The sequence below is a fragment of the Podarcis liolepis genome (genome assembly GCF_965112155.1).
Source record: "Podarcis liolepis genome assembly, chromosome: 7".
In the NCBI taxonomy this organism is placed as follows: Eukaryota; Metazoa; Chordata; class Lepidosauria; order Squamata; family Lacertidae; genus Podarcis; species Podarcis liolepis.
The window spans coordinates 65058956-65072265 of NC_139561.1; the positions used below are offsets into that span (position 1 = coordinate 65058956).

Here is a 13310-nt window from a genome sequence, read left to right on the forward strand (position 1 = left end):
CGCAGACAAAAGACCCCCCTCCCCTCTCTTTCAAGAGTAACAGGTGGACAGCCTCACCCTTGCACTGTCTAAAGATCCAAAATTCCTGACAATGAACACAAACCCAAAAGATTCCGTAAGAGAATCCACAACACTTTTTTTTGGTCTTCCATCTTTTTGCCCTCCAGGAATTTTCCTTATTCTTTTGCCTCCTCACTCATTCCTCCCCCCCCCCCCAGCAATAAAAAGGTAGCTCCTTGTCTCAGCAACTGGCTGCTCGGGTTGCAAAGGGTTAACCCTTGCACCTGCTGAGGTGTACCTGTCTTCTGGCACCTGTCTCCTCCGGCCAATCAGAAGCAAGCCTCGAGAGACCTTACCTGTCAGCAGAATGCCTGCACCACACATAAACCTCTAACTTGAATCCAACTCTTCACTTTCCAGGTGATGTCTCTGTTTAGAAGACGGTATTAGTAGAGGTTAAAAGAGGTGGAAAAATATCTGAAGATCTTACTGTTGGCGAGGGAGTGGAAAACGTTGGGGGAACATGTCTAATGAGATCGAGTAAGTTAATTGCTTTTTATTACTTTGAGCGATCGCGTTTTTCAGCGGAGACAGATTTTAAGGCTTCCCACTTGTGCTGTGATTTAAGGTAACCACTTCTCCAATGAAAGCTCTTTAAGAAAGAGCTGGGAAATTCAGTCTTTCCGCCTTCTTGCCTAGCATTCTTTGATGTCCTCCTTAATAGCAGCAAACCTTTAGGCTGTGTGATGCTTTAATGCGCTGTTTATTTTACTTCTAAAAAGAAGAAAAGTCGGTAAAATCCAGCCGAAACTGAACCCTTTTTAAACAGACTTATGCGGTGGTGGGTGGCAGCCAAGGGAGCGTGCTTGACTTCCGCGCTGAAATAAACTGAAAGTATTTAACTTCGGCTGGATCGTGTCCTAACATTCTAAATTCTGGGGGAGAAATCGCAAGTGAAGGAAGTGTCGCCGGTTTCCTTCGTCTCCCTCCTTCCTCGGGATGTTTAGTGCGCGGTTATTTTCCCAAGGAGGGTTCTTATTGGTGTGTGTCCGCTCTAGGATACGGTTTCCCTTTACCGCGATCTTTCAATGAGGTTTCCCCTGGATGTGTGTAATTTTCGGTAGACTGATTTTATAGACACAGTGGGATATGGAAAGTGGTTCTGAGTTGAGTGTGTCTCTGCGTGTTCATGCGCGCAAGGACTGTCTGTAGTTCGTTCCCAAATGTTGATGAAAACACAGCTGTGGGGGAATCTTGTGGCACCTTAAGGTCTAGCATGTTTATTAGGCAAGAGCACTACATCAAATGCTTATGGAAAATCGCACTGCCAGAAGTCCGGAATGGAGGGCCACTCCTCTAGGATCATTTTAGGACCCACTCTAGTTGCAATTATGATTTGTTCTTAACACTATATTTTATATTGATGTAACTCACCTTGTGACCTTCTAGTGAAGGGTGGGTATTTAAAATTAATCATAATAATGTCATCTGAAGTCAAAGGGAGATGTCCTAGCAGACTTGAAGCTTGCTTGCATATGATTCACCCCTAATTACTTCCGTAGCAGAACTGAGTGATGAAAATTAAGACTTTTTAGTTACAGTCAGACCCAGGAAAGTATTATGTGGGATATTATTGACATTTTTCATTGGAAAGATACGTTTGGTATCACGTTTAATTCCCAGATCTGAATTTCATGATTTCATCATTGATGGATGTGGGAAGATGTGCTCTGAAACAGGGGACACCTATTATGTTCAACAGAATTCAGTATTGTGCTCTTTCAGATGAGGAACATCTCGATATTTTCCTTTGCATGGGTAGCTGTTAAATCTAAAGAATATGAAAAGCTTTCCTATTGGACTAAAGTTTAGTTGAAGGAATGTGAGAGCTTTCAGGTTGTGCAGTGACTCTTAGCTGGCTACTTTCCATTCAGCCTGACAATAGGCCATATGCAAATCACAATTGATTCCTCTCCCAAAAAAGGAAATAATGCTTCAGATAGAGTGTGGCCACCTTCAGGGTTCTGAATGCGCAATGCAAACGCATCTCCTTTCAAACACAGAATCTCCTGTGGCCACCAGGGGGTGGGGCACAATGAGGCTATGCCTTCAGACTACTATGCCTGTGTACACATTACTGGTTTGAAGTACAGTTTGGGGGGGGGGGTAATGTTCCAGGAATTGCACCTAAAGCCAAAATCGCACCTAGTCAAAACACATTGGGTTCAATGGCAGCTGGAATTGCTAAAGTCTTTTCCCTGGACACCCCTCCCCATCTTTCCACCCCCTTAAAAAAAAAAATCTGGCAAGCGTGCAAAGCTGAATGTGTTAAATGTGCATAAGTTTAGGGCTTACTGTACAGCTAGGTCTTCTCAGATCAAAGCTGGGGGTGGGGTGGGGTGGGGTGGGGGGAGGGATTCATCAAAATGGGATATTTCACAATAAACCACAGGATAGATACAGATTGTGACTGATGTGTGTACATTGCTTCCCAAACCAAGAGTTGGCATGTGCTAGATGTGTACACACAGCCTATATCTTGCACCGACTCTCAATTCACTAGTAAAAACTTATTGTACTGCTTTTCCCTCCTTGGCAAGCGTATTTTCTTGAGTTAGCTTGTTCATTTGTATTTTGAAAGATGAATGGTGTACCTGATTGCCTGTCTGTCTGTGCACACAGTTGCCCTTAGGTTAGGGCTGCTAATTTTCTCTCCTAGAATTGCTCTTGTGTCTTTAATAGCAGCTCATTCTAAACAAGTGGAGTTTTTGCTTCAATTGAGATGAAGTCATGGGAACAGCTTGGTTCATTTAATTTTTTGTGAACAGACTACAATTTATGGCATAGAAGCAGGGCCATGGAACAAGCTGGCAACCCCATTTTAAGGCTCCTGTGTGTCTTCTATTTTAAGAAACAGGCCTTACTCTATTTTTTAATGGGAGTGACTTCCCCGCATACCTGTCATTGGAAGTGCATTGTATTTTATGAGGAAGGTCCCAGGTTCAATCGCTGGCATGTAAGTCTACAGCTAGGATTGAGAGAAAAAATCCTGGGCAGCTGCTGCCAGTCAGTGTAGACAATATTGTTAGATGGACCAAAGGCTTGGCTCAGGAAAAGATGGCTTCCTGTGCTCTCTCTTATTGCTATTTTAATGACTATTTTATACCATTTTATGTGAACCACCTAGATATTTTTTGATAAGTGGTACATAAATAATGCTATACATTTTAAAATGGCTCAAAGTGTCTCTTTTTAAGTGTCTTGCATGTGTAATTTCAGCAGCCTTACAGAAAATCTACAATTTTTCCTTTGTTACTACAACATTGGGCAAAAAGATTCCTACATTGCAGTGGGTTGGACTAGATGACCCTCGTGGTCCCAACTCTACAATTCTATGATTCTATAACTCTCCCCATCTGTGCATGCAAGCTTTCCACACTTTCTCTGGTCATCTGGTCATGGCATGAAGTAGGTTGTTGCCTGCTTGCATTTCTAGTTTGTGCTAGAAATTGATTTGATCCTGATGCTTTGTTGCTGCTAAGTTCCTATAGCTGGAGGCACCTGTTGCATCTGCCTCTATGGTTCTAAGCAGTAGCTAGAGGGAAGTTTATAGATCAAAGGAACTTTAGCTTGCCTTAATTATGGCACCCGGACCAAATGCAAGTTGCCGGCTGTAAAATACTAGCTTGTGTGCAAGCTGTAAAATGTGTGCATGTGCACTCCAGTGGTATCATAATTGTCCTCACTGCTGTTGCAGGATAGCCTGTGTACAAGGCACCTTATAAAGTGGGGCTGGGGGCTCTGTGCCCCTCCAGATGTTGCTGGACAACAACTCCCCCCATCCCTGAACTACTAGTCATGTTGGCTGGGACTGAGAGGAGGTGGAGTCCAACAGGAGTCTGGAGGGCCACAGGTTCCCGATTCCTCTTCTAAAACAGCCTAACCAAAAGAGGATCCTGTTCTGAAGAACTGCCAATCAGGCCCATGTAATGAGCAGGTGTTTGGACACTTTCCCTTGTGAAGTCTTTGAATGGTAAAAGTTTGAGAGCCTTTCCTAAAATGGGACATAAGAAGAGTGCTGGATCAGGCTAATGGCCCACCTAGTCCAGCATCCTGTTCTCACAGTGGCCAACCATTTGGTTGTGGTCTTGGCTTTTATATACAGATATACTGAATGGCAATTCAGACCAAAGAGATTGTGTGAGTCAATGTCCCAGCTGTTTCTGCGCTCCCTCAAAATTAATGGCTTTATTACTCCATCCTCTCTTCTCTTTCAAAGGAAGTTACTCACCTCTTTCTTTTGTGATGCTGAATGCTAATGGTTGGGGGGGGGGTTGGGGGGGGAGGTGCTGTTTAAAGTATTTTCTGCTTTCTCTCCTGTCTTGAGAATTGTGGCTTCATTTGCTTTGATGCTTTCAGCTAAATGGATGCAAGTGAGCCTGTCTGCCACCTCTATTCTGTTTGAATTGTGTGGCTTATGCAGGCATGTGATAGGCAAATCTATTCCGAATGATTGATCAGGAGGATGATCAATGGCCAGACTTTATATGGGTTGGTTTTGACCTGAAGGCGTGGGCAGCAGAACTTTGGGAGAACTGCAGGTGCCTTCAAAGAGCACCTTCTTTGACAAGAGCAGAAGAGACAATGCCCTCGAGGTCAAAATCAATTCGGTTCAATAACCATTTCCAGAATAGCCAGGAGGGCTTTGAGGAAGGGATGAGCAAAAGTGAGAAATGAACTCCCTTACCAAAATGGCAGTTCAGCCACAGTGTTCATGTAAATTGCTTGTTCGAAACTTTGGAGTCCCCACAGCGACGGGCTTCTGGGAGGAACAAGTAAATATACAGACCTTGAGGAGGAAAGTGGCAAGAACCCCTGCCTCATACTTTGAAGGAAAGAAGTATCAAATTGTTTTTATTTGTATTTTCTTAGGGATATTTTGTGTTATGTAACCCACTTGCAAGTTGTTCTTTTAAAATTCAGCCGCTTATAAACCTTGTTAAAAACTAAATAAGATAGTATTATTTTGGGGGTAGGAGAGACCCAGAATATGGCTCGACATGGTAGCCCCTGTGCTCAGGCAATAATTTTCATTGCTGTTACCTTCCCACCCTTTCTCTGAAGCAGGGTTGGGGAACCTGTGGCCCTTCAAATATGGCCAGACTCCAGTTCCTATCAGCTCCTATCAACCTGGCCAATGTCCAAAACATATGGGGTGCCACAGGTTTCCTGTTTCCGCTCTAAAGAAATGTAGGAGGCATTCGTGCCTTCCCTGTTCCTCACAACATCCTTTTGAGGTAGGAGGTTAGGCTGAGATGGTGACTGGCCCAAAGGACACAACGCTAAGCTTCCAGGGGCTGTTAGCATCTGAACCTGGACCTTCATGCACTTCCTAGTCTAGACACTGCACCATGCAGAAGAAAGAGGAATAGTGTTCAGCGTCCTTCTGAGACAAGGGACATAGAATCATAGAATCATAGAGTTGGAAGAGACCACAAGGGCCATCGAGTCCAACCCCCTGCCAAGCAGGAAACACCACCAGAGCACTCCTGACATATGGTAGTCAAGCCTCTGCTTAAAGACCTCCAAAGTAGGAGACTCCACCACACTCCTTGGCAGCAAATTCCACTGTCGAACAGCTCTTACTGTCAGGAAGTTCTTCCTAATGTTTAGGTGGAATCTTCTTTCTTGTAGTTTGGATCCATTGCTCCGTGTCCGCTTCTCTGGAGCAGCAGAAAACAACCTTTCTCCCTCCTCTATGTGACATCCTTTTATATATTTGAACATAATTTGTGGCTCTTATGTCTGAAATACAGAACTGGAAAAAAACTTGTGGAGATATGTTTTCTTCCTGGATTTCATTTCACTAAATGAATTGGTTTTGGCACGTGCATGTTTAGATGAGCGCTTTTTTGGGGAAACCTACCCAGTTAAGACACTCTACTCTGACTTGTGTGAAGTGATGGCAGCCTACACCAGAGGGTGTGTGGAGGCTGTGAATAACCTGTGGCCTCCAGATGTTTTTGGACTCCCAACTCCCATAACCCCCAGCCCACATAGCGAACAGTCAGAGGTGACCTGGGCATGGAGCAGGAGGAGGTGGGGGCGAGCGAGGAGGTGGATCTGCCCCCTGAGGCAACCACCTCACCACAAGGGCAAGGAGGCCCTTTCCCATCACTCCCAGCTGCAGTACATTTCTATGAAGAAAGTTTACACATTCCGCTGTAATCCAGTGTTGAAAAAAATCCAGTAACGTACACGGATGTGTGAGCTAGCCTATACTTATTAGGAAAACCAGGGCTGGCTCTGGCTGTCTGTTGTGAATTGCGTGCAGAGTTCATGAGAATCTAGATTGTGACAGCAATGGCAAAATGTGGCAGGAGATGTTCCAAAACTCTTTAAAGCTGCATTCCATTCACTGGAAAGAAAAAAAATAGGTTGAAAAATAGCACCTTTGCATGTGATCCAACATGGGCTGCCTTTAAAGTGTAGGCCCTCCCACAAAGAATCCTGGGAACTGTAGTTCTGTGAGGAGTAAACTACAGTTCCCATGATTCTATGGGGAAAAGTCATGTGCATTAAACGTGTGGTGCGCACATAGCCTCAGACAAAGCTTTTAACAAGCAGGGCCTTGTCAGCAAGCCAGAAGTGCGTCGAGGCAGCAGGCAGCCCTGAAAGAGTTAACCAAGAGCTGCTCCCTCCTGTGGTTTTGTGGTCGAAACCATGATTGCCAGGAGCAAATTTTTGTCATGCAACAAGGCGTGCTATTAAAATGTTGAGTTATGTTTTTGGTGAATGAAAAGGTTAAAGCCCTTCATTAAAGCACAGAAGGGCTGGTCCCTGCCGAGAGAGAGGGATCTGTTTTACAGTCACGCTGCTGCTGCTGGGTGTCGTTTCCCCTCTCTCTCCCTTTCTCGCTCTTATTTCAAACTAAAATTATACACAATTCTGTTTGAAGAAGATAGGAAGGTAGGGGCTTACAGCTGGACCTGGTTTTTTTAAAAGTAAGTCCAGTTCCTGTTTTTTCTTAGGTGTATGCATTGGAGAAGAGTCATGTCTTAGTGGTAGATAATCTATCTGCCTTGCAAGCAGGTAGGGACTCTTAAGACTCCTGTCTGAAACCCTGGTTGCCAGCCAGTGTCCACAGTACTCAGCTAGGTGGACCAGGGAGAGCTTCCTATATTCCTGGGTTCTTCCTACGCTGTTACTGTGTGCCTAATCCCATGATTTTCCTTGCCAATTTAAGTTGAAGGCAGGGTGTTCTCTGAATTTGGGGGGGGGGGTCAGTGCATATAGTGCTAGGCCAGTGAACCCACTGACCAATGTCCAGTTCCCATAGGGTCACTTGGGCAGCAGCTGGGGTTGGAATTCTTGCAAAAAATACCCACTTCAGCAAATGGAATTCGCTTCGATCCAGCGACACATTTTTTTACCTTCTCATAAAATAAGGCATGTTCTGCATAATTTAAGGCAGATTACCTGGACACTGGCTTCTGTGCTGCACACCATAACATTTCAAAGCACATAATCCTGGGAGCTGTAGTTTGCTAAGGGTGCTGGGAACTGTAGTTCTTGGAGGGGCAAAGTGGAGTTCCCAAGATTCTTTGGGGAGGAATAATGTTCTTTAAACACTTGGTGTGAACACAGCCAAAGTGTGGAGCAACCGCCCATGCTTTGTAAAATTAAATCCCACCATGGGGGTTCAAACAAAATAAGAGAGTGGGTAGGTCACAGAAGACCGATACCAGCCCACCCCATCTCTAAATAATCAAATTTTTGCACTGGGGTAACCGAGATACTTTTTCCGATACCAGTGTTTGTGCTTGTGAGGCACCTTGTGCCCCTTAAAAGCTTAATTTTAAGCAAGCCAAGAGCCAAATCTAATAAAAAGCTTTACAATGTTTTACAAGGATCAAGACTTCATCCAAGCCATAGGTGTGGCTTCTGGAAAAAAACTTCCCCCCAATACCAGGGTTGGAGCGGCCTTTTTAAATCCTGAGAATGTTCCCATGCTTTTAACATCTGTATTCAGGCTGAAATTCAGAAGGTGTAGCTTTCCTAGTTCAGAGTTCGATGCTTGCAAACGTTTTACAGAACTGAAATGATTTTTTTCACAATTTCAAAACGTTGGCTACATTTTTGGATTGAGGACCGACCTTCTCAATTCCAGACATTTTGAAATATACTTGTAAATTCCCCCTCCTTTTCTGTTTTTGTTTTTTTTAAGAAATCCCTAATATCAGCATCCAATTTTGAAGCAGGGAAACCCTTGAAGAATAGGATAAAAATTAAAATTTCTTCAACAAGTATATGCTAAACGAATTTGATTCAAGAATCCCCCCCCCCTAAAATTAATTTCAGCTGTAACAATAAATTTTAGTCTGTCATGCAGCCTTACCTGTAACTTAGTTCTGGAATATGTGGAAGACTTGCCTTTGAGTATGCATGGTGCCCCAGAACCCAGACCTAAATATCTGGGATTTGTAATTCAGAGTTTTATCTCTAGGTCTAAAGGTGTGGAGTTCAAAACGGATTGAGATTCTTAAAGGCATTTGTTTTGTTTAGACTTCTCTCTCTCTCTCTCTCTCTCTCTCTCTCTCTCTCTGTGTGTGTGTGTGTGTGTGTGTGTTAATTATTGTACAATTGTCTAAGTGTTTGCCTTGATGTTCCACCAGTAAACTATAAAACAACCACAGAAGACAATGAGAAGCAAGTACAAGGCTGGCTTTTAATAACGCTTTTATTAAAAAGGAAAAAAAAATTCTGGAGCTCCATGAAGCGTGATGCCATCATGTCACACAATCTGGTTTTAGAAGTTAATGCATCCCATGGCACTCGCCTAATAAATGTAAACCACCTGCGACTCTCTTGTTGTCACAGTTTGGAAATTGTACACTTAGTGCAATCTTATAAAGATTTTCTCAGAAGTGTTCAGTGGGCCTTACTGTCCAATAAGTAGGTTTGGGACTTTTGCCTAAAAGTTGTACCGACTTGCAAAGAGTTTGGTGGTAGTAGTAGAAGAGGAGGAGTTTGGATTTGATATCCCGCTTTATTGCTACCCTAAGGAGCCTCAAAGCGGCTAACAATCTCCTTTCCCTTCCTCCCCCACAACAAACACCCTGTGAGGTGAGTGGGGCTGAGAGACTTCAAAGAAGTGTGACTGGCCCAAGGTCACCCAGCAGCTGCATGTGGAGGAGCAGGGAATCGAACCTGGTTCACCAGATTACGAGTCCACTGCTCTTAAAAACTACACCACACTGGTTCTGGTAGGGTTCTGGACAGTCTTACTGCAGGCTGCAGGGAGAGGAAGCTCTATTTTTGACTGCCCCACCCTGCATAGACCTTCTTGCATGTGATAAATAAGAGCACCAGGGAGAAGTGGTGCTTCTTTCTGAGTCATGTGTCTAGAACAGGTTAGAAGCTATGGCTCTAAACACTAAAGGGGAACCTGCACCTCCACAGATGTTCCTATATTTTTGCCATGTATGAAATTGCTGTTGGAGAAATGGATTCTGGTTTTGAAGTGTTTTGATCTGGGCCTTAATTTCAGTCTAGACCTGTAAGTCGGTTTCCTCCAAAGAATCCTTGGAACTGTAATTTGTTAAGGGTGCTGGGAGTTGTAGCTACAGTTCACACGATTCTTTGGGGGAAGCCATGTGCTTGAAACGCACGCTATGGCTGTGACCCCAGTTGAGATGGCTCGCTTGCATAGATGCAGTGCAGCTTATTGGATTCCACGTACAATGTGGCACCTGTGCCACTTAAATGGTAGCATGGAGGGGAGCTGAGTGCCTTCCTTTGGAAATCCTGAGAAGCCTGATGAAATCTGGAGATTATCAGACCTTGAGGACAAGTAACCCTAGAGTCAACTCAGCAATGGCAGTGAGTGTGTTCCTATGCTGTTATCCCCCAGAACTGGGGAGAAACCAGAGTGTACATGAACACACACAAACACACACACACACACACACACACACACACACACAAGAGGCAATCATTCTTCTTCAAATCTTTCCTTCTGTATTTTAGATGTGTGATGTGCACTCAGCTTTAGTGTGCTGCCTGAATCCAGAATCATGACTTAAGTTCTCTCCTCCTAAATTACAATCTGCAACAACTGACCCTGATTCTGGGTTCAGACAACCCGCTCGCTTTGCCAAGCCTTGGTTTAGCCATGACACGTCACTCAGCTTAAAAGCTCAGGAAGGAGCAAAGCAAGTTCAAGCTCCTCCTTGGGAACCAGCACATTTACACCAAGCCAAAGTTTGGCTTAGCATTACGTGCAAGTACAAACACTGTCGACTTGAAGTCACCCTCTACCTGTAAGGCTGTCTGGTCTGGATATAGGCTATACGGAAGAACCAAACCAAGGGAGAGCAGCAGGGCTTGGAAGCTGTCTGTCCACTGTTAGCCCTAGGGAGCAGAGTAAGGTGGACAGCATGAGTCACCTGGGCACAGCCTTCCTTGCTATGATGAGATGGACTATATTTTGATACAAATTATACTAATTATTTATACATTTGCATTGATACAATTAGTATATGCGAATTTTATGAAAATGCTTCCTTGCTCCTTTTCCCTTGTTTCCTCTTTCTTTCTTTTTTTTGCAATGTATTATAGTCACCCGAACACAGGTTCATCACATGACCAGGTGGGGGCAATACAGACACCCCCCACCCTCTTCCGTTTTCCTTCTGGTTGCCATCTGAAAAGCCTTTTTCATTTTATTTATATATCCTGCCCTTTTGTTTTACAAAACCTTCAAGGAAGCTTATAATAATTGTGAGGTAATGATAGTAGAATCTTTTTTAAAAAAACAAACAACATGACTAAAAATCTGCAGTTATAGGAAAGTTAAGAAGTCTGAACCAAGTAAAAGATCTTCATATGGTGTCAAAGGGCAGAAGAGTACCAGGCAAGCCACCTTATTGAGAAGAAGGTCCATAAATGGGGTGCCCATCACTGCAAAGGCCCTTCCCTGGTCACCAGCCCCTGCTTGTCTTCTGAAGGGCCTCAGGGGACCACGGCCGTGTCTTGGCTTAATAAAACATGCTGGCATGTGAGCAGAGTGCACACAGCCCTGATCACTCCTGGAAGTGAGTGGGTGTGAGTGGGTAAGCAAACCAGGAAGGAAATGACCTAGTGCTAAAGCCAAATCTGGAACCATGGTTTGTTGCTCCCTCACAGACCATGATCTGTAAGCCAACCACAAACCATGGTTTCAGACTACCTGGTGCTTGTGAATCATTATGGTGAAACGAACCGCAACCTTGAGTTTAGTGGACATGATGTTAGCTGAGCGATCCTCTTCTTAGTGCGTCAGCAAGGACAGTATGCCTTATTAATCCAATAGCCTTGACTTACTGTTCTGTGTGAAAGCAGCCATTCCTAACCATGCATGTTTGAGTGGGAGCTAATGCTCTTTCACTCAGATAGATAGATAGATATTCTTAAAAGGAGGTGGGCTTTGTTTTTAACTGTAACTTGGATGGCACATCGCTTTCTTCCCAAGCAGGGAGAAAGGGCCACCTTGTCTGTGTTGCAAAACTGTGGGTTTTCCCACCCTGACCCCACCCGCTTCAATCTCCCCCTTTTAGTCTGACAGCTACACAAAAGAGAACAAGCTTGTAAAAGAAAGAAGAAGAAAGTTTGTTTAACCACACAGAATTGCCCACAGACAGAGAAGTCAAGGATAGCATGACAAATACTGCAAAGTGAGTGGGTGGGGTAGGAGGGTGGGATCGCTGCTTAGAGAGGATTTGGGGGCATTTAAAAAAGGGTGAGGTGCTATATTGGGGGTCAGGGGTGCAGGGAACCACAATCTGTCGCAGAGTACCTTCCCACTTACATCATTCAGCCCCACAACACAGAGACGTGGAGAGTTTTGTTATTCACATTTGGAATTAATGCAGAGTTTGCAACTCTGGGCCTCTTGGAAGAACTTTTTTTAAGGCGTGAATGTGGGGAGGGGACCTCCTGCACATCTTATTCTATATTAACGTTTTGCTGAAAGGTAGTACAGTATATACCGGTAAATATTCTACATGAATATGAATAATGTAACCAGTGGAAGCTGGTACCTGTTCCAATTGTTTGGGCTGGGAAGTAGAGCCAGAGTCGCCACTGGACTGGTGTTAAGTAAGGGGGCAAGCAGACAGGGGCTGGTGGGACAGCACCTCCCTCACCCTAGTGGACCAGCCCAGCCCCCACTGAATGTAACAATCTAGAGTACAGCCTAGCTGTTCAATAAGGCCACATCACCAGAGATGATGGTGGTGGCCTTTGCAGGGCTGGAGGGATATCAGGAGGAAGCTGACTGGGCAAATAGGGAAAGTGAGGAAAAGATGCTCTACCCTGTGTACCATTAAGTCTCGAGTCTAAGGCTGTATACAGATTGGCACGGTGAAGTGTTCCTCGCCCCGCTGCCTTTCAAGTCGCTTTCTCACACCAGAGAAGGGCATGTCTCCACCCAATGCACATTGCTTGATTTCCTGCGCTGAACTCCTGTTCAATGAAGCTGCCCGCTGGGCCATGGGCTGGAATGTACACACCTCAAGCTGAACTGCAGCTGCTGTTCTCAAATTGGATGGAAGCTGGTTTGAGGGAAGACAGTATTTCCCCAATAAACTACAGGGTATCTATGGATTGTGGCAACGCCATGTGTTCTCTGCTTCAAACACCAGTGGTGAGGGCACACCAGAGCTGGAGTAAAAATGGCAATCTGTACGCAGCTTAAATTGCTGAACCACATCACTGCGTCTGCAAGGCTCTTGCAAACCTACACATCTCTCCTCTGATCCTGTCCGTGTGTCCTGATCCTGTGTCTACCCTTGTGCACACCTACCCCACAAAGATCAGTGGTTCCACGCTCCTGAGAATATGTCGTAGCTGGGAGCAAATTGCTTATGCACATCAGTTCATGCTGTAACTGTGGGGAGATGCTGAGCATGCATGCATTGCTTTGTCAGCTTAAGATACAGCAGCAGACTGCGGGGAGCCTAATTAAAAAATAAATAAAGGAGAAGGGAAGTCCAGGCAAGGCTTGGAGAGAGCCCATCCCTGGGCTGAATAGCCCTGCTGCTGATTCTCTGCCCTCCCCCTTACTCCTTTTCATGTGAATATTTTGGATTCAGTCTGGCTGAAGGTTCTTGTCTGAACAGGATTAAGCAGAGTTGATGGTGGTGAAACCTGAGTCATCCTAACGTGTGCTCCTTGGAGACAGTGGGGCGGCACTGAAGGGGAGGGAGGGCTGCGTGAGAAAATTTAAAGACAACGAAACTTCCACTAAAAAAAAAAGCATGAAAAAAACC

General features: G+C 44.7%; 1 protein-coding gene across 1 annotated transcript in view; it reads left to right on the plus strand.

The window, feature by feature from the left end:
- The first annotated feature begins 373 nt into the window (after positions 1–373).
- The window catches only part of GRHL3 (grainyhead like transcription factor 3), a 48480-nt gene continuing 35543 nt past the window's right edge, over positions 374–13310 (plus strand). The window contains exon 1 of the mRNA XM_083511812.1: positions 374–540. Within this exon, the coding sequence (XP_083367938.1) occupies positions 524–540 (17 nt within the window). The 5' untranslated portion in view covers positions 374–523. The remainder of the gene's footprint in view (positions 541–13310) is intronic.